General features: G+C 39.5%; 1 protein-coding gene across 4 annotated transcripts in view; it reads right to left on the bottom strand.

Moving 5' to 3' along the window:
- The window catches only part of PAM (peptidylglycine alpha-amidating monooxygenase), a 222,010-nt gene that overhangs the window by 138,512 nt on the left and 57,532 nt on the right, over positions 1–25,966 (bottom strand). For 3 of the 4 annotated variants that reach the window (XM_074952904.1, XM_074952905.1, XM_074952906.1), the window contains exons 2-3: positions 11,602–12,110; positions 10,210–10,330 (exon numbers count right to left, since the gene is read on the bottom strand). In XM_074952904.1, the coding sequence (XP_074809005.1) occupies positions 10,210–10,330; positions 11,602–11,693 (213 nt within the window). In that variant the 5' untranslated portion in view covers positions 11,694–12,110. The remainder of the gene's footprint in view (positions 1–10,209; positions 10,331–11,601; positions 12,111–25,966) is intronic. The other variant, XM_074952903.1, reaches the window with a different exon arrangement.

Raw genomic sequence — 25,966 nt, 5'->3', positions numbered from 1 at the left:
CACTCCCCCTTCAAAATGTTCTCTACACCTAAAGGGAAGGGGAACAAGGGATTTTGTTAAAAAGAAAGACTTATTTAATACTTAACATTTTAAATGCTTTAATTCTTTCCATTATTTTCTGTATCTTTAATACAAGGTTAAAAGGACGTTTAATGGTGTGTTTGCTATGGTACTAAGCAGACTGACGTCTCCATATATCAAACCCCAGACCTTGTTCAGAACTGTTTAATGTTTGACAATTTCCAGGTCATGTTAACACCTTTGACTCACTGGGCCCATTTAATTAAAATTAATACAGCAATGGTTTGTAAAAGCACTCTAGAATAAAAGGAAATATATTAAAAGTAAAACATTTTTAAATGGATATTAGGTGGCCAATAGGAAAGTTGTTCTAGTTACTAGCTGACAAGTGCCCTCCCCCCCCATCTCTCTCTCTCTCTCTCTCTCTCTCTCACACACACACACACTCTTACTTCATTCTCTTTAGTCTCAGAAAGGTTGTGGAAGTGAGTCAACAAAAGGACAGTTAAAGCATTAAGCATTAATGCATTAAGCATTAAGAGGACAGTTAAATGACATTCCCGAGGTAAATCAGCTGTGCTCCAGAAACTGTAAATTCACTTACATTGGGGAAGAAAAATCTGTGGTTGCTCCCACATTCCCTGCAATAACATTACTTTTAATAGTAAGAGTTCAGGAATATGTTTGCCAAGTTTGTGATGCATCAGATCATATGCAATTTTGTCTGTGTAATTAATGTTTTTTTTTTAATTGAACTATTTTGTCATATTACTATTATTTGTGTCTAGAATACCCATGTTTGGGTGCAGAATGGAAAATCTGTTCTTATCTATTTGAAAATTTCTTATCTTGTTACTGTCTGCTCATTGGTTCACATTCTGAACATTTTGCCGTAAGTGAGTAAAAACAGTCAGGAAAGGAGGAAATTAAGGAATATCTCTACAGAAGTACTTAGAGATGTACTAAATTCCGGTCACTCCTGTCAGAAGCTGTATTAGCCAGCAGCAACTGGTCAAGTTTATAGTGTCCCCTAAACCCAGGAACCTTCGAGCAAGATTCATTTTTCTTCCTACATGAATTCCACTCGTTCTGCCTGGGAAGCTGCCATTTTTCTAATGAAGTGTACTTTGTTACAACTGGCTTGGCTACTAGTTTTATAAATCTCCGATAATTAACTTGATATCTACTTACTGAGGCTTTAAATACATTATTTCTGATTTACTAATTCGTAACAAACAACATCAGCATGATAATCTTAGTAAAACTGAGTGTGATTTAAGAATGTTTTGATGACTTTTCTTACATCCAACTAGGACCAGAATTTTTTTTTTTTGGTTTAGGATTTGGATAGGATAATATTGTTACCACTTAAAATTGGCAAGAATCAAATTTTGGGATAAGGGCTAGGTCTGTTCTTAATACTACCTCATCATTGCTGAATACACAGCATTGGTCCTCCATCAATATGACACCCAGTTCTGATATCCTGTGAGGAGAAGACAGATTTCCATTTTGAGAATTTGTGGACATGGCTGCTTCTGAGAAGGATATATTATTGGTCCAAATGAGGAAAGAATTTTAGATTTCATTTGTTAAATTAATAGATTTCTTAATAGAAAAATGATTTCCTCTAAGGCTGTAACACAATATGGGAACAATGGTGTCCTCCAAAAAGGAACCTACGTATTTTATTTAAGAGGTTACGCCAAAACTTGGATCAAATTTACAATAAAAATAATGGGTCAGGTTCTCTGCTGGTGTAAACTGACATAGCTCCTTTGAAGTTAATGATTTTGATTTACTCCATTTTAGGATTGAGCCCCAAAAGATGAGCTTCTATTAATGAACTTGATCCACATTATTGGTGAAAGCATTTTCTTTGTAGGTGAAGCAGGAATAGGCCCACTTCCTGTCACTAAAACTCCAACTAACCAACACTGGTGCTTGTTACAATTATTTGGACAGACCAATAGAATGGAGCCCACTTGTCTGACTGGTTCTGGTATGCGGCCTCCTGCTCTGTTGGCCCCACCCCATAATTATACAATGGCTGTGAATGCGAGTGTGCTTTGGGTAAGCCATCTCTTTATGTCAGTTTTCTCATGTGTAATACTGGGATAATATGTTTACTTCCCCCCTACCCAAGGATGTTGTGAGGATTCATTAAATTCTAAGTTTTGTGAAGTACTGTGAAGAAAGTATCAATTATTACTAGCTCTGGGGCACTGATCTGTTCTTTAAGCACTCTAACTGCATAACCACAAATTCAAATTCATACTGCTGTATTTTTGCCTATTTCATCAATTCACAGTGAATAATTCTTACACTATTTCCCTTTATCCATCTTCCAAACTGCCAGTGGTTGATACTAACCCCTCAGTTAATGGAGACACTGCTATTAATGAACAATATGACTGCAGAGAAGCAAATGTCAATTGCCCTGCAATCTTCTGTCATTATTTCATATTAAATTATAAACAAACATTATGTGTACGATCACAACAGCATTACCGGTTTGCTAAAGCTTGCTGTTAGTCTACAAATTGAACATGTTTATACTCTGCATACTTAAAAACATTTTCATAAACAGCATTCAACTTGCCTGAAAGTGTTGTTTTTCATCTTTCATATTGACCAAATGTTTTTAAATTCATCTCCCCCATCCATTCCCACTCACACTGTCTCTGAAAGAGACTCGTACATCTATTTTCATTCTATCTTTAAATGTTCCACACTGGTGAACAATGAACAAAGTCCATAATGGATCATTTTCTTGTACTGCTACCACCTCTAACAATTTGCTGAATAAAGACAGATTTAAGAACATCCTCCTAAAAATTAAATAAAATCCCCAGTACTCCTCCCAGATAAAACCCATTAGGTATTGAACCTCCAGCAGTAAGATGTACTGAAGTCCTTATAAAAAGAAAAGGAGGACTTGTGGCACCTTAGAGACTAACAAATTTATTTGAGCATAAGCTTTCGTGAGCTACAGCTCACTTCATTGGATGCATTCAGTGTGATCTCCTTATGTTACACATCTTACTTGTACTTCTCCTCATGTAACCCTACTATACAGAACATCTGGGACAAATGCCATCCGAAAGTTTTGGTATAGTTAGTAATAAATACCAGAAGAAATTTACATACTATGGGTTGTTGGTTTTTCACATGTTTGAGATAATGCATTATTCAAAGTCACCTATTAAAACTCCTATCAGATCAATAGGGAAAATATACCACTTCACATTTATTAACCAAACTGGAGAATTATTCTATTTCATTTATTTCCAGATTTATATTGCCTGAATTTGTACTTCAATGACCCTGTTTATAAGAACTGCTTAGAACTATTCCACATGAATGTTGCATTCTTTACACAAAATGCAGACAACGCTCTCGCAACACAAAGCTTGCTTTTCACAGTTAATGTACTCTCCTTAATCACACATAAAGGGCCAGTTCTGAATGATTCAACGAGGAAGATTTGTAGTTCTAGTACGTAAAAAAGGTCACAATACGCAAAAATCCAGAAAAAAATGGAAAACATTATTTAAAAGAGGGCACTTCAGATACTGCAGGGCTGCAGTATCTGACATGCCAATATGTTGCGTAGATTATCATGTGCTTAACAATTCTGGTATTCAATTAAAACAAATGTATGTTTACCATGGTAACCTTTGCTTCACATAGCCTACACAGGACTTATAAAATACAAAATATATTTTTTCTTAAATGATCTTTCACACTGAATTCTAGCACACAGAATTAATAAATGATTTGAAAACGTGACCCACAAGTTTTATCTTTAAAAAAATAATAATAATCAGGAAACTAAAGGGGTATGCATCCAATGGACAGCTGCAAGAGGCAGACATTCACATCTTAACTTTAGCTATAGTTTTAAATTTTGGGTCTCCAGAAGTAACACCAGCTGGCTCCTAGTAGGATGCAACATACTAGCATACAACATACAGGGGCACCACCAATGCAGCTGCTGTTGAAATCCTTCACCTGCCTGGAGCATGGAGTTACTCCTTAAAGAAATTATGTTTTTTCTCCATTGTTAGAAAACTGCCCAATATATTAAAAAGCCCACTACTTACAGGACCCATATGTGGACTAGCTGCATGCAGTTTAAGTAGCAAAGCTTCACCCACTTGTATTCAGTAAATTACTGGGCAGAAAAAATGCCAAAAAGATAATATTTGGGACAGTGAAGTAAATAAATAAGAGCAAAGGAAAGAAAGAAGTAGGATGGATTAAAAAAAGATTACAAATATGTTAATAAGTCATTTTCCCATAACGTACATTAAGAATTCTAAGCACCACCACCATGCTCCTATTTAGCACTTTTCATCAATAGATTTCCAAGTGCTTTACAAAGGAGGTCAGTATCATTATCCATTGGTAGTGCCAGAGACCTAAATCAGTCTTCTGAGGATATGTTATGGGCAGTGCAGACCCTTCAGGACCCAAAAGGGTACCCTCAGATTCTCAAGTCTACCCATGCCTCAGTTTCCCTAGGGAGGCAACATCCGCCTGTGGTGGAGGAAGAGCAACTTGAGGTCAGAGAAATACACCCAGAAGCTCAAGAGGAAGAAGGCAGCACCCTATAAACAAAGATTTTAATAAGGCATCCAATACAGTGAAAGGTGGCTGCTGCTGCTTGAAGGAGATCTCTCCTCCTGACACTGTTTGTTGAAGAATGTGTGCACCTGTTAGTTTACTTCTTTTTGGGTTGTGGCCTTAGTTTAATTAAACAGCCACGAGTTGAAGACTGTTTTGAAATCTGTCTGGATGAAAATAAACCAGAACTTTTCATAGGTGCTGGAACAAGGAGTGCTGCCACACCCCCTGGCTAGAAGTAGTAATGACAACCCAAATACATGGTTTCCACCTTCAACACCCCCACTATAAAAAATTTTCCAGCACCACTGGAACTTTTTAGGAAAAGCTCTATTTTCCCCCTTTTAAACTGTCTTTGCTTGTTTGGTAGGACTTTTGTTAGTAAGGTTTGCTACAAAGTGCATTGGTCCCACTGATCATAAATAAAGGAATGAATTGAGGATCACACAGTAGTCCTATAGAACAGGGATGGGCAAACTACTGCCCACGAGCCGTTTTAAGTCAGCCCGCAAGCTCCTGCTGGGAAGCGGGATCTGGGCTTGCCCCACTCCAGCCAGGGCGCAGGGTCAGGGGCGGCCCCGCTCCGGCCAGGGTGCAGGGGCCGCTCCGCGCAGCTCCCAGAAGCCACAGCATGGCCCCACTCTGGCTCCTAAACGCTCCAATGGGAGCTACAGGTGCAGTGCCTGCCAATGGGTCAGCGTGCAGAACTGCCTGGCCGCGCCTCCGGGTAGGAGCTGGAGAAGGGATATGCCACTGCTTCCGGGAGGCACTTGAGGTAAGTGCCACTCGGAGCCTGCACCTCTGAGCCTCTCCCCATGCCCCAACCGCCTGCCCCAGCCCTGATCGCTCTCCAAACCCCTCTATCCCAGCCCGGAACACACTCCTGCACCCCAAACCTTTCATCCCCAACCCCACCCCAGAGCCTGCACCCCCAGCCGGAACCTGCACCCCTTCCCACATCCATGCCCCAATTTTGTGAGCATTCATGGCCCACCATACAATTTCTATTCCCCGATGTGGACCTCAAGCCAAAAAATTTGCCCACTCCTGCTATATAACATGTCTATTAGTTGTCAAAGTCTCTGTTTTCTCTTTTTAGAGTATTCACTAAAAAGACAGGAGAGGGGAAAGGTTTGTTTGTGAGACTGTGACAGGGTGCTATCAGCAGCACACTGATCACTGACATTGCTGCAGTCTGGAGGCAGATGCAGGCCTACCTGAGGGCAATTACACACTTTCCATGGGGGACTGTGAGCACCTGAGTGATAACTACTGCGTTAACAAGATAATTGGGGAGAATATAAGGAGAGGAAACAGGAAGCAAGAGGAGCTCAGAATATGAGCCTGAGTTGGGGAGTGAGGGCTGCAGGGAAGCCTGTCTTTGCAATAAGCCTGTGTTGCATAGCAGACTGGGATCCCGCAGATCTTGCTGCCATAATAGCGGGAGCGGGTAAAATGTATTTTGTTGTGGGAAACACTTTATAACTTTTAGTACTTAAATTTAAGCAAGGGATTGAAAGATTTCATATCTATTATAAGAGGAGTTAAAATATTTTTTACGTGGTTTAAGCAAGATTTCTTTTATTCTTTGAGTGGCAAAAATTGTGTCTGAATTCCGTTTACATATTAACCAACCATTTTTTTTGTTTGTTTCTAGTAGCATTTGCAGGATCTAAGGTTTTTGCAGGTGGGAGTGGTATAAAAATGCAAGAAACAATGCAGGAGTTGTTGGGAGTGGGTATTGTAAAGTGGAATGGAAGTGGTATTAAAAAATAGGTTTCAGAGTAACAGCCGTGTTAGTCTGTATTCGCAAAAAGAAAAGGGAGTACTTGTGGCACCTTAGAGACTAACCAATTTATTTGAGCATAAGCTTTCATGAGCTACAGCTCACTTCATTGGATGCATACTGTGGAAAGTGGATGCATCCGATGAAGTGAGTTGTAGCTCACGAAAGCTTATGCTCAAATAAATTGGTTAGTCTCTAAGGTGCCACAAGTACTCCTTTTCTCTTTGTATTAAAAAATAGTCCCACATTGGGCTCTATTGTACAAGAAGATGTAATACTCCACAGTAACTTTGTTCTTATTGGCTATAAATTATTTTAAAAACATTTAAACAAAAAAATCATTAAGATGTAGAGGAGAAATTACCATCAAGTGGATTTTTCATCAATTTTGTCTACTTTTGCAGATTTCTTTAGCTTTTAAAATCAGTTTAGTTTCCAATAATCGAAATGCCATAGTCTTATTTCTTTGCCATTGATACTGATTGGATATAGCTGCTCAACTATTATCCAAGAAACTTTTATATCTTCACCACTACTTCTCTATCCTTCATAGAGAACACAATGTTAAGAGGGGAAAGTTCTGCCCCAGAACAAATAAGTGTAGCTTACTCCTGTTTACTCAAATTAGACTGCACTTGCTGGTTAGAACGATGAACTTCTCAGTTTCTGCACATCAATATTATAGCAATATAATGCAACGTCAACACATTTCTCTCTGAAGAAAAGCAGGACTCAGAAACAGAAGGCATGCACCCCTAAGCCATACTGGCACTTCTCTAAAGTTACTAACTTGCCCCCCTGAATCCCAGCTTTCATTTTTTTAAAAGAAAGTCTAACTGTTATGGTTGTGAAAAAACCCGCAAGAATGTGAGCCATGTGTAACCAAAGCAGAGACAAGTCTACACAGAGCTCATAACAGCAGCTTGGAGAGGTGAGAACTGCCCCATACATCTCATTGATGCCTGATAAATGTCAACACTGTTAATTATTTAATTCCTTGTGTAAGGAGGAAGACGGTGGATCATAATGCTGCAGACTTTACCGCAAGTTAAGTATCATTTTGGCATCATAGGTAGGTGATGTTTGAGATGTACCACTACTTATTTTTTCCTCCCGATCAAGAAGGAATGAAGCAAGAACACAGTTACATTTTGAATATCTGCAAGATCTACTATGAGTAGTATCTTATTTTGGCAACTCACATGGGTGGAACTTAGAAAAGTAGCACCACTTTTTTCCTTCCCACTCTGAGCCCCAAAGGATGGGAAATTATGATGCTTTTACATGGCAGCTGAAATTATCCATCAAGATGAATGGCTTTAATAGAGAGGTCTCCAGTAGAGCCATGTTTAAGAAGCACACGTCAGTCAACAGCCAGGAGCAAGAGTCTTCTGCACTTGGGTGACAGAAGGCATGAGACAGCAAAGAGACCATTGTATAGCTCCCCGCCCCACACATACGCAATGAACAGATATCTACCCTCCACCAGTGTTCTGCCCTGTCACAGCAACTGAGCTTACTGCAGATAAAGCTGCTGCTAGCCATCCCACACAGTAACCTTGAGCAGAAGGGGGCTACCTTCTCAGCCTGGGGAGGACGACTCCTACCTAAACTCTTGTAGAACATACCAAAGTTTATCTGTGACATTCTGATCAAAGACCAAGACCAAGTTTCCTTTCCAAACTGTAAAGGATTTCTTTGTTTCTTTTATGGAAGATATCTTTACTTATTTTCATTTGCCTATTTGGGAATTGGGTAGGGTTCTCTTATCTTTTTTTGCTTACATTTTACATCTTAGTTATATTTTTGATAGTTGCCTGAAGGCTCTTGAATATGGGTGTCAAGTAAATGTACGATTATCCTTAAGGGTATGTATCTGTCATGGATTCCGTGACTTTCTGGGACCTCCAGGACTTCTTACGGGGCAGGACTGAAGCAGTTGTCTGCCCTGGAGCAGCAGCCAGGGTTGGGTTAGTCCCCCGCCCTGTCCCCAGGGTATTTTTAGTAAAAATCAGGGACAGGTTGTGGGCTCCCGTGAATTTTTGTTTAGTGACCATGACCTGTCCCTGACTTTTTCTAAAAAAACCTATGACAGAATCTTAACCTTAATTATCATGATTCTCTCTCTATTAGCACTAATGGATTTTAGATGAGCAAAGTAAAAACAGATAGCTCCTCAGAGTTAGACACATTTTTTTATATCTTCGACTAATGGGTCTTGTGCTTTGCTAGCAAATACCTGTGAAATTCCATACACGCACCTCAGAATTCTTCAAGCACTCCCGCCCCACCCCAAAAGAATATTTTTAAATACTTTTTATGCAGTCAGAGGCTCCAGTAGCAGTAATTTTACTTGTTTTGCAATCATTAAAATGTCACAGCTGGCTCAAAATTATATGCTCCAAGGGGGTGGTCCCCAATAATTGAAATCCTTATATTTCCTCAATAGTTTTTCTAGAAGTGCTATCTGCAACAATGAGTCATCTACTGCAGCACAACATCCTGTTCTCATGCCACTGCAGCCCTTTAAAAGGAAAAAAGTACTACCTTTTAATAAAGGACATAATCCCAGGCACTGCATGGCCGCAAACAATAATTAATCACAATTTATCATGCTTAATAAAATTGTAAATGAGACAGTAGAAAGTTTGACTATTTTATACACACCTTAAAAATAAGGTACTTTTTAAAAAAATTATATATATTTTTTTTTAGTATTCCCTGCCAACAATCTATCATATCAATCTATATTTGCCCAGGATATGATAAGAAAATCATGCTGAGAAAACTATGCAATGAACCACGTTAGGGTCGTTTTCCTGAACTGAATTTAGTGTCATAAATATTGCAGCACAAATGGGGGTTTGTGCGTTGCATGCATTCTATTTCCTTTCTGTTTGGCACAATTGCCTGAAACAGCAATATAAGGGCTAGGTCCTGTAACCTGAGCCTCCTGGACACCCTCCCCTCCATCACCAGAGCCAATAGGTGTATCTTGGTGTATCTAGCTGTAACCTGTATCAGCGCTTCTCAAACTGTGGGTCGGGACCTGTTTTAATGGGGTTGCCAGGACTGGCTGAGACTTGCTGGGGCCTGGGGCCAAAGCCCGAGACCCACCACCCTGGGCCGAAGCCCAAGCTTGAGTGCTTCAGCCGTGGGTGGCAGGGCTCAGGTTACAGGCCCCCTGCCTAGGGCTCAAGCCCTTGGGTTTCAGCTTTGAGCCCCCCGCCCAGGGCGGTGGGGTCAGGCTTTGGGTTTGGCCCCCCCTTAACGGGGTGGCGGAACTTGGGTGGGCTCAGGCTTCGGTCTCCCCTCCTGGGGTCGTGTAGTAATTGTTGTTGTCAGAAGGGGATCGCGGTGCAATCAGATTGGAGAACCCCATACCTATACAAACTAATGTGTTAAAGCACAGTTGGAGAGGTTTTCATTTTAAGAGTCATTTTCCTTTGTTAATGCATACTCCATCACTGTGAATATTATTCTATTGAAAACACAACACAATTAGGCTTTAAGGATTCAGTTTATAAAACAAGTATAATCTAAGTAACATTAATCAAATGACAACATCTTATGTAATTTGAAAGTTATAATCTCTTATTTTACTCAATATTTTAGACTCTTCCTGTAGGAATCTATAGCTCTGTCTGTATTCAGGGGACTAGAAAGTTTAGCCTGTTGCTTTTTAGAAAATTATTAATGCTGTAAGCAAAATTCATTTCCTCTGGTTTTAAAGTGTAATGGAGAGGGACAATGAAATACTATATTCGTCTCACCTGCTTAGGAGTCACCCCAGGCATGCGAATATCCAATGCAAAATCTGTTAGACCAAGAGAAATCACTGGCCTGTTGTTTCCAAGGCATTCACTTGAAAGAGATCTAGTAGTATCTTTATACCTTAAGAGAAGAAAATTAAAAAATGGTTCCAAGTTTACTGATCAAGAGTTTGTATTTTTATATTACCAGAAAAAAAAAAAAAGCAATATGTATAAATTGGGATTATCAGTAGATCGTAAGGGAATTAGACACGTAATTCCCACTGATTTTCAATGTAATTTGGGAGTCTAACACCCTTATGATCTTTTGAAAAAAAAGTGAGTTACTGAATATTTTGGAGGTGTTCATGGGACTCATTAGAATAGACTGAACTATGAAGTACTAGACAAAAAAAGTTTACTACTAAAAATAAGCTCTTTATATGAACTACAGTTTAAGGTATATACATATATGGACATTTTTTCTTAATATGCCAAAACATATCATATAGTGTTATCAGCTGAGGAAAAATAGCAACACTTTTTAAAAGTTCAGATTTTATATAGAATTCAATTTGAACGGGGCAGAAAAACAAAATCTTTCTGATTTTAGATTCTAGAGATGCTAATTTATTATAATTGAATACATATTTGCCTACAGTATCTCCAGACTATCTACCAGTAAATTTTACAACTTCGTATGTGGGAATTAAGTGGATCTGTAGTAAATGCTACATGTAACCAAAGAAACAAAGCAAATATTCAACTTGTTACTAATGAGGACTACATGACAAAAACATTTAATGTAATGTAAATTCTAAATATATCAGTTGATAAATGTGATGTGGTAACTACAGGGTGTACATGGAATATATAATGCTATATTTTCTTATGTGCTAATACAGTGGATTTCCCCCACACATGCAACCCCCAAATTTATCTACATAATTTAGTATTCAAGACCTCAAACAAACACCAGATCCCTAATTACAAACTAACTGACACTATCTCATGAAGAAGTAACAGTTTAGCTAGTAAGCTCATGGGGACAGGGACAATATATATTATGTGTTAACTATGTTAGTGGGGCTACACACAAATCTTAAGTTATTATTTTATTATTTAATCTTAATCATATTGCTAAGGCAGATTCATATTTCAAGGAGCAACAGAAGGGGTTCAACAGATTCTTCTTTTTCAAGACTCCAAAATACAACAAAAGAACGTCTTTTCAAACTCTGAAGAGGATCTCAGTTCAAAGGAAGCTAGCTATACAAAAATGTGTCTTCTCTGTAAATAATTTTTAGCTAGTACATACTTTTTAATCTTTATAACACTTGCATTAGACAAAGTGATAGCATCACTAAGCAGCATGCACCGAAAATACCAAAGGATGTTTTCTGCATAACCCACCTCTTAAAGACAGAAAGTGGGTTTCTGAAACCCAAACAGCTATTTTGAAAAACAAGCAACAGTATTAGCAGGTTGTTAATGAGGCCAGCCATGTCCACCCTGCTGTTCCTGGACCGATTAAGGGAGCAGAAAAAGGGTAGTGCAGCTCTGTCGGCTGTGTTCCTGACAATTAGGCAGCAGCAGCTCACTACTTCGTTATTGTGTGTTCCGCAGGCATCTTACAGCTTTTGACACACCATCTGTCTTGGAAGGTGAAGCACTGTAAACCAGGAAGGTAGATGATGTTAGGTAGTCTTTATTATTAGCTGCAAAAAAGAAATCAGTTGAAGATTCTCGCTTTGCAAATAGGCTACACTGTACTTTTGTCCAGTTAAGGAGCTGAAGCAAGTGGCATTCCTGATGGTTTTTTTCCCCTGCTGTACTGTTAAACCTGCAGGTTACTTGTCAGTCCACAGTGACAGAGGCTCCGAGTGGCATCACACAAACCAACGTCAGTCATCCTTCAGAACCTATAAAAATAGAAGCAGATAAAGGATGACTAACACATTACAACATTAGTCCTCAGCAAATCCCTGTTGAAGCTTTTTAATACATTAGTACTTTCATAAGCTTTAGCCCAACCCAGTGAAGAATGCACCGAGTCTCTCACTGCCCTTCCATCATCGTAAATGCACAAAAACTATTGCAATTCCTACACTATATATTGGGAAAGTTATTCAAATGGAAGATGGCTAAGTAGCATGTGAAAAGAGAAATAAATAGTGCTTAGACCCAGCAGCATATGAGGTAAGGAAAGAAGCTTTAAAGAACAAAGCACATTATACACACATGCATTCAACATACTGAGGGAAAACCCACATGACAAGCATCAAGGGTTGTAAATAATACTGTAAATAAAGACCAAAATTATTATACAGAAAAATGTCTGCAGATACCGTAAATTCAGAGAATAAAATGCTTCATATTTTAATTAAACCTTTAATACGCAATTATAGCAAAATGGCATACTGTTTACTCAATATATCATTGAAATAATATCCACACAAAAGTACACATTTCTTAATTTTTATACTGTAGGTACTGTAGTTATCAACTAGTAAGGAATGGACACAGGATTTTAATTAAGAACTATTTTTAGGAAATAATTTAACAAGCATGTGATAGCAGAACATGCTATTTTCATCTAGTAAATAGGTGTTCCAGCCTTTTGTAAACTAGAGAAACTTAAGCTTAAGGTACTATTCCATTCACTGCTTTAAAACTGTTGGAATCTCATTTTTCTGATTTATGAGATTCTGCATTTTAATTTAAGGTTATAAATACAAAGTTTAAAATTTAAGAAACACAACTACCAAATAATCCATGTGATATTGCAGATGGACTAGTTCTCTCCAAAGGGAAGTGGAAAAAATCAGTTTGAAAATTTCACTTCCAGCAGTAAATACAAACATCAAATTCTAAAGAACGTATAAAAATTCTGAAATATGATCCGGTGTTTCTTATAAAATAAATTTTAAAGGATAAATTAACTTTTTTGCCAGCAACCAGAGACTGTGATGAAAGAAACCAAATAAAGATAAAGATAATAAAATATCTAAAATGAAATGTTTAACTTAAATTACTGTATTTAAAGTAAACTGCATTTCATTTTTAATATAAAAAATACATAATTTAACCATAATATTCATTTGCATGGTATTTTATTCATTTGAAGACGATACAAAGTATATGGTTACTGAGAAATAACCATATTCAGACCTCAACCCCCTAGCTCTTAACCTGCCAAGGCCCAAGTGTAGGACAAAGACGTCCCCAATATTCATACCATAAGTAACTGTCCATGACTTTAGTTTCATGATTCTTTATTTGTGATGTGCATGATTTTCAAGAATAAAGTGAGGGAATATCAAAAACAGTGGCAAATGGCGGGGGTGGAGGGTATGGGATGTGGATGTAGACAAGTTTGGGGGCAGGGAGGCTGTAGTGGCAGGGTACAGGGATGTGGGCAGGCTACAGTGGGTGGGTAGAGTGTGGGGATGTGGACTGAGTTTGGGAGCAGGGAGGCTGTAGTGGCAGGGTACAGGGACTGTGAGGGAGTATGGGGTGTGGATGTGGGGGGGGCGGTAGGGTACGGGATGTGGATGTGGGGTGGGGTATGTGGGCAGGTTGTGTTAGCAGGTACAGGGAAAATAGGGAGTTCTGGAACTAAAGTGAGTAACAACTATCAAAATAAGAGATATATGAGAGACAAGCCTCGGACAAAAATCTGATCCCTTAACAGAGGGCAGATAACCACACGCTTAAATGTTAATTATAAGGTTATGGGTCACTAACTGTACAGCATCCTGGCACTTTGATTGTACTAAAAGAGAATTCTCAGCCAATGTACATCAGACAGCCTTTAAAAAAATCATGAGTGTGTGTGATCACATGGAGGAGAAGAGAAATGTAAGTTCTGATCACCTCTTCTCCTCAATATGGGTAAATTCAAAGTTTAATGAAGAATCTTTTATGAGAAACCATTATGGCACTTTCCCCACCCACAGGAGTGGGACATTAAAAAAAAAAAAGCAAACTTATTCAGAATCCCAGTTACAGAAGCTTTTCGAGCTAAAGAAATGCTGTCGTGTCAGTAGTTACTCATGTGACCATTTTGGGCTTTTTATTTATTTAATTTTTATGGATTTTCTGCAATGTGCTACATAGTCTTCATAGCACTAATTTGAGTGCTAGAAGCAAAAACATTTAAAGAAATGAACCATGTTACCCTAATATCCTGACTTGAAAGGGTTTAAAAAGTTGGAATGCACCTAGCTGGCTATTATCGAATTATATCTGGTTTGCTATTTCAGAGGGATATGATAGAGATCTATAAAATCATGAATGGTGTGGAGAAAGTGAATAAGGAAGTGTTATTTATCCCTTCACATAACACAAGATCCATAGGTCACCAATGAAATTAATAGCAGGTTTAAACAAACAAACAAAGGAAGCACTTCTTCACATAACACAGAGTCAACCTGTGGAACTCATTGCCGGGGATACTGTGAAGACCAGAACTATAACTAGATTTAAAAAAGAATTAGAGAAGTTCATGGAAGACAGTCCATCAATGGCTATTAGCTAAGATGGTCATGGATGCTACCCCATGCTCAGGGTATCCCTAAGCCTCTGACTGCCAGCTGCTGGGACTGGATGATGGAATGGATCATTTGACAATTGCCCTGTTCTGTTCATTCCCTTTGAAACATCTGACACCGGCTGTTGTCGGAAGACAGAATATTGGGCTAGATGGACCTTTGGTCTGACACAGTATGGTCATTCTTATGAGACTGTACAAAGTAGAGAGCAAAAAACCCAAGTTACCTAATACTACCTAATGTTATCCTTCACTTTCACAAGCTGAACACCCTATAAGTATATATCTACAACACAAGAGCTATAAAAAACTTAGAGGCAGAAATAAGGAATATATTTACTGTCATTTGCGTAATCTTACAGTGTAGGAAATTATTCTCAAATTCATGAGATATAAATTTTGACAAAGTATTTTTCAGCATCTATGAAACAAATCTTTGGTAATTTTTACTAAAACATTATTTGAGATTATGTGCAGCAAACCTTATTATAAATATCCATCCACTAACTGAACCCAATCTTTAGAGGAGACTACTGATAAACCTACTGTTAATGGCGTCTCCCACTACTGAGGCAATCAGCACACTGAAATGTTTTCTGCTCTATTCAGTAGCTTTCAGTGTTCATTGCAGAGTTATGCATAGTAATAGTCTGTGCAAATCAGAATAACCTGACATGCAAGAAAACATGCTTTATAAGTCTGATGATTCACTGCCTGTAGAAGAGTACCCGCAAGAGCTAGAAAGATAACCTACTGTTATCTAACAAAGCTAAAATTTAAATCAATGGTGACTGAGACAATTACATCTGTATCCAATGATTATATATTCTACTAAAGAGAGAGAGAGAGAGAGAGAGAGAGAGAGAGAGAGAGAGAGAGAGAGAGAGAAACTTGCAATAAATTGGCACAATTGCATGCACAAGTGTCATACTGCACATCCAAACTGTGTGTAGCTAATCAGACCTTAGTGGAATTTCACCAGTAAATTACTGGGTGTTTTATATATATATATATATATATATATATATATATATATATATATATATATATTACACACACACACACAGTATCTAAAAAGTGTATTACCTACTTTAAAAAAGAAAACAGGATATACTGCTCAGTCCTGAGGAGATTGCACTCTAATTTCAGAGATGATGCAATGAGTGAGAGTACCAGGCAGTGAGAGGGAGAAAAATGAGGACAAGGGATACAATAAGAAGATTATACTGTTACTTAGGTTCATTATATGCACATCTTGATAACTGTGGTTTTGCTTCCAAGTTGCATGGGTTCTCCAGAGGGCGCAAGAGAAAAGAAGTAAAAGGATGGAAATAATATGAGAGAAACTAGAGCCCAAGGGACAGAAAGGAAAATGAGAATTATTTAGGGCAGGAGGGGGAATGTGGGAGAGTGGAAGAACAGTCATGAGCAGCTAGGAAGAGGATGAGGCCCTGACAGACTAGGTTGAAAAAGTGGCCAAGAAGCTAGAATTCCATAATGATAAAATATAAATCAGATTAACAATACTATCGGAATATAAGTTTATAAGGATCCAAAGCAAGCAGTTCAGAGGAACAACAAGAAGGAATGAATTATCAATATTGAAGAATGGAAGTGCAGACAGGAACTTGGTCACTCCAATAGTTCAGTGTCGACCGCAAGAACACATCTGAGAAAGGGTTGCAAGTGTTTGGTAGTCTCAATTTAGCCCTTAAAATCTTTCGTCCACAGCACAAAAACACCAAACAATTCAGTGCAATTGGTATTCTCTCCTTTGACAAGGATGCAAGGAAGAGAGGCAAATGGCCACAGTGAAGTAGACCGACAAAGCTTTATCTCGGAAGCTTACATAGTGCCCGTTTCCAGTTTTTAATTTTTCTTTCACAAATGCTGTTTGTCTTCTTGTTTCATAAATATTAAACACACGATACTGAGTGAGACCACCTAGGTTCTTTTTCCAGCTCCACCACAGATGGCACATGTGATCTTCAACAAAGCATTTAACCTGTGCAACTCAAGTTTCTGCATCAGTAAAATGTGGATATTGACTGACACTTACCTAATACATGGGGTGCTGTGAAATTAAGGGATTTTATAAAATGTAACAGGACGGTTGGATGGCAGAATAGCCAGTTGCAAATTATTCAACTGCATCTGTATCCCAGCCACCACACAGACTTTTATGGGGGGTGAAGGGGCATTCTTTCTGCTCTTCCAGAGCTTTTTATCTGTCAAAATAGGATGTTCTTTTGCAAAGCACAGCATTTTCCAATTCTCAAAGCTCTTTTTGAATTTTATAATACTGTATGAGTAGGTGCCTCTCAACCAGCTTTAAAACAAAATCCACACTATGCAGAGGTAAAGCCCCATTCCCTTCCTGGCATTTGGCTTTAATAACAAAACAAGTTCAGGTTTCAGATTAGCAGCCATGTTAGTCTGTATTCGCAAAAAGAAAAGGAGGACTTGTGGCACCTTAGAGACTAACAAATTTATTTGAGCATAAGCTTTCGTGAGCTACAGCTCACTTCATCGGATGCATTCAGTGGAAAATACAGTGCGGAGATTTATATACATAGAGAACATGAAACAATGGGTGTTACCATACACACTGTATGTAAAAAAATAAATGGACACAAATCAGACGTCAAGAACTATAACGTTCAAAAACCAGTCGGAGAACACTTCAATCTCTCTGGTCACTCTATTACAGACCTAAAGGTCGCAATATTACAACAAAAAGACTGCAAAAACAGACTCCAATGAGAGACTGCTGAATTGGAATCCCCCCCCCCCCCGCCAATAGCTCACCTTACCTGATCACTCTTGTTACAGTGTATATGGTAACATCCATTGTTTCATATTCTCTATTTATATAAATCTCCCCACTGTATTTTCCACTGAATGCATCCGATGAAGCGAGCTGTAGCTCACGAAAGCTTATGCTCAAATAAACAAGTTCAGTTCAAGACTTTTCTGTTAGATTTTGCTACTCTTAAGATCCCTTAGAACTGTTCAGCCCACACTGTAGATCCTCTCCCCCTAGTAAGCCATTCCCAACTCCGTTATGTCAGGGTGGTATAATGAACCAACATAGCCAGAGTCTGTTCAAACAGATATAAAATGTAATAGAGGCTAGCAGCCTCTATTACATTCATAACACATCTGTATCTATATAAAGTATACTGTACCAATGATATATTTCAATTAAGTGCATTCCTTGGTCTTCAAACTTCTCTGTTCTTTGACTATCCCCACAGAAAACATTACCAAACAAATTTTTCATGAAAGCTTTAATGTTTGACCAGTATCATTAGATGCTCTCCTACTTCACACCATGTGTAAAAAGTTCAGTGTTTGCGGGTTTCACCCAAGATGACAAAACACACCCCTTTTTAGCAGCATACATCATCTCTTCCCTTTAAATTGTGAATCTGCATTCTACAGTCCTCAGGAGAATTTCACACTGTACTGGAAAGCATTTACTGGTTGATGATAATGCAGTAGACTTCTCAGATAGGTACAGTATCCAGTTATGTCCTGTTCTAAAGCTACTCCATTTTCCCAGCAGGAAACATGCAAGAAATACTCCATTTAACAAAAAGCACAGAAATGATTAACAAGTCAGCAGGATCCCTAAAAAGAATTTAAAATTCCAGATGTCCACATTTAAGGGGGAGAAAAACTACTAACAAAATTACACAAATTATGTGCATAGAGCACAACTCAACATTTATTTTCTCTCATTTGATCTTCCCAGCCCAATTGGGAAATGGTTTCTAAAAAAGCATATTTATTATGCAGTTCATACATTTTGAAATAGTGTGCAAAAATTAGCTTTAATACATGTAAAGAAAAAATAAAAATGAAATTGTGTACAATATCTTATAAAATTAAGTAGCCCTTAAGATAAAATTCTTACATACTTCAGAATGAATTATACATACTGTTGTGCTTCCTCTAACCAAGTGTGTAACAGCTTTCTGATCAGCATAAGACTTATTTCAAAGACAGCTAGTGCTTATGCTTTGCAGATCATCTTTAGAAAGCATTATGATGTTGTGTTTTGTTTTTTTACAATTATCTAACAGTCCTTATAGTTCCATTTTTGACTTGGGTATCCATATCTTAAAGGAGCTTTTATAATATTTTAATAATGATTTAAAACCATTAAATGGAAGACATTTGTAAAATTTAATTTAATTAAAAAGGAGCTCAGTTTGTTGGCTACAGAGTTCTCCGTTCTCTTCAATGAAATTTCTTCTTAAAGAAACAGTCAAATGGAATTCTAGTCAATTTAAAAAAAAAATTAGTTAGGAACAGTTTCCAGTACCCGGGAAAGCATTTCTGAGTCCTCTTCCCGTCTCTGCGGGTTTACAATTACCTTTAAAAAATTTTTTTCTCTCCTCTATTTCTCTATGTTAAGACCCACAGTAAAGGAAAATTTAAGTAAATAATTGACCACAGGGAAAACAATTACAATGGATTATCAAAAAGAAAAGGAGTACTTGTGGCACCTTAGAGACTAACCAATTTATTTGAGCATGAGCTTTCGTGAGCTACAGCTCACTTCATCGGATGCATCCGATGAAGTGAGCTGTAGCTCACGAAAGCTCATGCTCAAATAAATTGGTTAGTCTCTAAGGTGCCACAAGTACTCCTTTTCTTTTTGCGAATACAGACTAACACGGCTGTTACTCTGAAACAATGGATTATGCACATGACAGAAGGTACAAACCCTTTACCAGGCAAGAACGGGTTAAAGAGCAGCTTTGGGCTCAGACAGCCCTGCTCCATCTCACTTGTGAAACATGCCAGTCTTGGAGGAGGACACTTAAAAAGAGAGAAGTCTAGTTCAGAAGGGATCAGCCTGCGGAGGTGGACAGACCTTTCATCCTCAGCTCCCAGAAAGGAGCAAGCAGAGATCCAAGCTTTGTTCATCTCTAGGAAGCACACAGAGGTAGGACAGAGGAGCTGGTGCTGCTCTTTATTTGTTAATTTAGTTTCCTCTCCTTTATTATCTTGAGAACTGGTACTAGGGGGGTCTAACTCTAGCACAAACCCCTACTGAGAATGTCAGAAAGAAGATGCAACCTTAATTCTATCACCATGTACTCATTCTGACAGTCTCTAATTGAATCATCATTAGCATTCTATGCACAGCATAGATGGTGTTCAGGGAATGAATCAGACAATATAGTGAAAGATAGGGGTGTTATCTGTAGGATTCCTGCCTCTTTTGCTCTAAAACCTGTAAGTTGAGCAGAGAAACACTGTCATGCAGTTAAAGCAGCTTAATACCATCCAAGAAGGGTATTTCCTGTCATTAATGTGCAGGCATTCCATGAGGGAGAACCCGCAGTGGGAGGGAAAGGTTGCGTCGCCAAACTGCTGCTAGCCTTTCCTCTGCCTGCATCCTATGGGGGTCCTGCCAGACTGGCATCCTGATCGTACAGGCTTCCTCCAAGTCCCTGGTCTTGACTTGCTGGGAATGCTGGCTGCATGTCCCTACCAATGAAAGCCAGGCAGAGGAAACCTCCTAATGTGAGAAGTATCCATTACTGGAGTCCCCCAGTAAGCACGAAAGAGAGCTGCAAGAGGAGACGGCTCATCTATGTAGCATCCAGGAGCATGAGAACTTCTTCAACATGACACACATGGAAACATCTGGGATGGAGACTGTTAGCCAACTACAGATGACTACATCTGCACTGGAAGAGGAAGGAGAGAACCAGTGGCTCCACAGGGAGAAGACTGGCTGCTCACCAGCTTGGGCAGCAGACAGTGCTCCACCCCCACCCACCCAGGTATCACGTTCACTGCAGTCAAGAACTGGCAATTCTGTAATGGCAACAGATGACGAGCAGACCCCATTGGCTGAGGAGGAGGAGCCACCTCATCCGAAGGCTGGGAGGTTGACAGCCCTTGTACCCTACAGGAGGGGACAGAGGGTGCTGGTGGTCAGGGACTCCCTTCTTAGGGGGATGGGCACACCCATCTGCCAACCTGACATGATGTCCTGGGAGGTGTGCTGCCTGCCTGGAGCCTGTATCCACGAGGTTACATAAAGGTTGCCAACGTTCATCCATCCCTCTGAGCAACACCCCATGCTGCTTATCCATGTGGGCACTAATGATACTGCCAGGTATGATCCTGAGCTGATCAGCAGTGACTGTAGGGTGTTGGGAGCAAGGGTGAAGGAGTCAGGAGCCCTGGTTGTGTTTTTGTCCATCCTCCTGGATGTAAGGCTTTTGACACAATCCCAAATGACATTCTCATAAGCAAACTAGGGAAATATGTTTTAGATGAAATTGCTTTAAGATAGGGGCAAAACTGATTGAAAGACTATACTCTAGGAACAATTATCAGTGGTTCACTGTCAATCAAGGAGTGCGTATCCAGTGAGGTGCCACAGGGATCAGTCCTGGGTCCAGTACTATTCAATATTTTCATTAATGACTTGGATAATGAAGTGGAGAGTATGCTTATAAAATCTGCAGATGACACCAAGCTGGGAGGGATTGCTAGAACTTTGGTGGACAGGGTAAGAATTCAAAATAACCTTGACAAATTGGAGAATTTTTCTGAAATCAACAAGATGTAATTCAATAAAAGACAAGTGCAAAGTACTACAAAGAAAAAATCAAATGCACAACTAAAAATAGGGAATAAAACTGACTGCTGAAAAAAATCTGTAGATCACAAATTGAACATGAGGCAACAGTGTGATACAGCTGAGAAAATATCCTTCTGGAGTACACGTGAACAGGAGTGTCATATGTAAGGCATAGGAAGTAGCGGTCTTGCTCTACATGGCACCGGTGAGGCCTCAGTTGGAATAGTGCATCCAGTTCTAGGCACCACATATTAAGGAAGATGTGGACAAATTGAAGAGAGTCCAGAGTAGAGCAACATCATAAAAAATGATTTAGAAAAACCTGACCTATGAGGAAAGGCCAAAAGAACCGGGCACGTGTTCAGTTTTAAGAAAAGAAGACTGAGGGAGTACCTGACAACAGTCTTCAAATATGTTTACGAGTGTTATACAGAGGACGATGATCATTTGTACACCATGTCCACTGAAAGTACTTGGCTCCATCTGCAGCAAGGGAGATTTAGGTTAGATATTAGAAAAAACTTTCTATCTATAAGGGTAGTTAAGCTCTGGAATAGGCTTGCAAGGAATCATCCCTGGAGATTTCTAAGAACAGGTTGGACAAACATGGTCAGGGATGGTCTAGGTTTACTTGGTCCTGCTTCAGTGCAGCGGCTGGAGTCAACTTCTCAAGGTCCATTTCAGCCCTACTTTCTATGATGCCATCAGAGAACTGGCTTCTATTCCAGTCTCTGACAGAGATTCCTACGCAATGCCAGGCAAGCAACTTAAATCAAAATTTTTAACAGGCGCCTCCTAATTGTGATTCCTTGTTTTCTAGCTGCCCAACTTGAGATGCCTTGGGCCAGATTTTCAGTAGTACTGAGCACTTGCAACTGAAACACAGATTAATGGAAGTTGTGGATATTCAGTATTTCTGCCAGGAGGGTAGCATGCCAGGGTGAAACTATAACAGGGTGGGGAGTCAGCAGGTCCTGAGTTCTAATCATGGTTTTGCCACTAAATCACTGTGCAGCCTCAGGCAAGTCACTTGGTCTTTTTCTCAATTTTTCCCACTTGGTAAATAGGGATAATACACACAGTCCCCCTCTTTTTGTCTCATGGGAGTTATAAAGATAAAATCATTAGTACTTATGAAGCACTCAGATATGACAATGATGAGTGCCATGGAAAACCCCAGGAGAAAATCAATTCTATATTCAGTTTAGAATTTGGATGGTGTGCAGAAATGAAGGCATGGTCGCACATTAAATGAAGCAGGTAAACAGAAATATCAAACAGCTTAACACACATGGAAACAGTGTGTTACCCATATAACAGACAACAAAGCTAAGGACAAAGACAATAATAATAATAATAACAACTGGCTCTTTCACAGAGGCAACGTGGATATGTGACTAGATTTGAGGTCTAAACTACCAGAAGGAGAGGTTACTCACCTTGTGGAGTACCTGGATTTCTTTGAGATGTGTGTTCCATGAGTGCCCCGCTTTAGGTAACTTCCAAGCAGTAACCCCACCCTAAGGGGGCAGGAGGTTCAGAACAGAGTCCAGTACTGAAGAGAGAACTGTGTTGCCTACTGCAGTATCCAATCTAGCATTGTGAACCAAAGCATAATGATTGGAAACAGTATGCACCAAGGTCCCTGTTGCAGCTCTGCAGATTTCAGCAACCAGAACATCCTTGAATAAAGCTACAGATGTAGACTGAGATCTAGTAGAATATGCAGTCACTTGTAGAGGAAGTTGGATGTGAGCCAAACATGTAAAAATATACCCAGAGTTCCATTTAGTATGTCTCTGCTTGGAGTGGATCCCTTGGACCTATCTGCAATAGACATAAGAAGCCTAGGGGACTTTCTAAATCATCTGGTTCTGTGCAAGAAAAAGCCTAGAGCTTTTCTGACATCAAGTATATGGAAGGTAGCTTCCTGGATAATCTGATGCAGCTTTGGAAAGACAACAGGAAGGCGAATAGTCTGGTTAACATGAAACTCAGAAGAAATCTTGCATAAAAAAACTGGGATGTGGTCTTAACTATATCTTCTCCCTAGAGAACACAGTGAACAGAGGGACTGCCATTAAAGCTTCAAGCTCAGCAACCCTTTGGGAAGAAGCGATGGCCATCAAAAAGGATGTCTTAATAGACAAATGTAACAGGGAGCACATAGCTCATGGTTCAAATGGCTGTTTCATAAGACAGTTAAGAACAAGATTGAGATCTCTAAATTTGAAGAAAGTGATTCATAAGACCCTGTTGTGGCTGGATGTGTGGAAAAAGAAAATCGAGAAACCTATTGGTGATGGGTTTGCAAAGCCATTACTGATCTAAATGAAACTTGATGGAACTCAGATAGCCCTCTGATGTCTTTCCATCAAGTAATCCAAGATTGTGAAAGAGATGACTGTGCCAGGTGAAAGATGTCAATTACAACGAAGATGAAACTGTCTCCATTTCTGGAAGTTAAATTAGTCACCGGGGATAATATTTCTTGGTGAGGATCCGTTCAGGCAAGGGGAATTGTTACCCCATCCTGTTAAGCCCACAATGTGATGCAAGGCTCAACTGTTTAATCTTACACACTACTAACAGTTTCAATGGAAAACCATCAGAGGCTTCAATAGACTGAACTTTTTGGGAAGTTTTCATTAGGAAAAGTAATTATTAATAGGTATAGACTCAGGTTGATGTTTTATTATTTCATTTTGTTACCATTTGCTTCCACCACTCTTTCTTATTTCTAGTTACTTTATTTTTTAAAACAAACCTACTATTGTTTCATTGTAAGAGCTCACAGGTGCTGTGTGGTTTACAGCAGCAGTGATTAAGGTAAACTGGGATCTGAGATTTTTGTTAGTAGCCCAGTGTCAGGAGCTAGATATCACAGAGGAATGCTTCAAAGGGATTCTTGGACTGGGATCAGAGTAGCAGCCGTGTTAGTCTGTATCCGCAAAAAGAAAAGGAGTACTTGTGGCACCTTAGAGACTAAAATTTATTTGAGCATAAGCTTTCGTGAGCTACAGCATCCATGCATCCGATGAAGTGAGCTGTAGCTCACAAAAGCTTATGCTCAAATAAATTGGTTAGTCTCTAAGGTGCCACAAGTACTCCTTTTCTTTTTTTGGACTGTGATGTGCCTATTGTTAACCTGCAAGTTGAAGACAGGGCACGCATAGCCCAGAAGTGAGTGCTCAAGTGCCTGAACGGCTGGTGGTGTTAGGGAGCTGACATATTGGCCAGGCACAGGCAAGACTCCATCACACTAGAGGCCAGAGGAAACAAGGTGAGAGACAGCCCAGAGTGCCCTGAGAATCCTCACAGAGATCTCCTACGAGAAGGTCACAATAATTTTTATAATAGAAAGTTTAGGGAAATTTAAAATAGGCATTACCACCACTTCCCTAGAGCATATTGCATTGCCATCCCCAGTACGTAGGGCCCTACCAATTTCACAGCTGTGAACAACGCATCACAGACTGAAAAATAAGCCAAATGTCCCCTTGTTCCTAGGAGTGCCACAGCAAAGGGGTCTCCTACCTCTGGCTGGGCAGGGGAGGGACAGGACTTATCCATCTCCTGCACAGCTGCTGCGGGGTGGGGCAGACCTAACTCCAGATACCTCACCCTGCTGCAGGACACTCTCTGGGACTGAGCAGCAGCCTCACAGGTTCCTGCAGCTGGAGGAGGCTTCTGGAGTTGGATCTGATCTTCCCTGTGGTGTTGGGAGGGCCCCAGCAAAGAGGACTCCTAGCTCCAGCTGGGCAGGGGAGGGACAGGACTTGCTCTTCCCCTACATAGGTGCTGTGGGGGGGGGGGGCGGGTGGGGGGGGAGACCAGACCAACTCGGGGAACCTCCTGCGGATGCAGTAAGCTCCATAGTTGCAACCTTCAGAGTTCAGGCAGCATAGCGGTGAGGGTGGCAATCGCATGACACCCCCACACATGCTATCCCCTTTTGGGTCGGGACCCCTCCCATGTTGCAACACTGTGAAATTTCAGAATTAAACATCTGAAAAGAGGCAATTTACCAATTTTAAAATCCTATGGCCGTGAAATTGACCATAATGGACCCTGAATTTGGTAGGGCCCTACCAATATGTTACGTACTTTACTTTGATACCCATTAAAGGTGGACATTTGTCTACAATCTTTTAAAACTAGTATTTTAAAAATGTCTTAGGTATGCAAGTGTAATATTAAATCACATGATAGGAACATTTATAAGTACAATTTTCTATAACTGGTGCTTTGCATCTCACTTGAGTGCAGGATTCCAAATATTCAGTTATTGAAACTTCTAGTCATATTGTCCTTATGCATTCTACTATCTGTATACTTTATACTACTTTTTCACTCAAAAGCCTATACTATATGTGAATTATCAATTTATATCCTCACTCTCTCTGTACCGTACTGGATCAAAGAATTTTCCCCTTGTTAGAAAGCAGATAACATTCTTTGATTTTGTGCACCATCAACACAGTTGGTGATTTAAATTCTTAACTTGGTATATTAACATTAAACCAGTTGTTTCTTGCTGTGAAAAGTTACATTTCAGGCCAATTCTAGCAAAGAAATATTCATTTAAAATATGCAGCACATATGCACTTGCT

The sequence above is a fragment of the Natator depressus genome, chromosome 5 (genome assembly GCF_965152275.1).
Source record: "Natator depressus isolate rNatDep1 chromosome 5, rNatDep2.hap1, whole genome shotgun sequence".
NCBI classification, from domain to species: domain Eukaryota; kingdom Metazoa; phylum Chordata; order Testudines; family Cheloniidae; genus Natator; species Natator depressus.
Note: the sequence above shows the minus strand (reverse complement) of the source record. Positions and strands in the feature narration are given on the sequence as shown.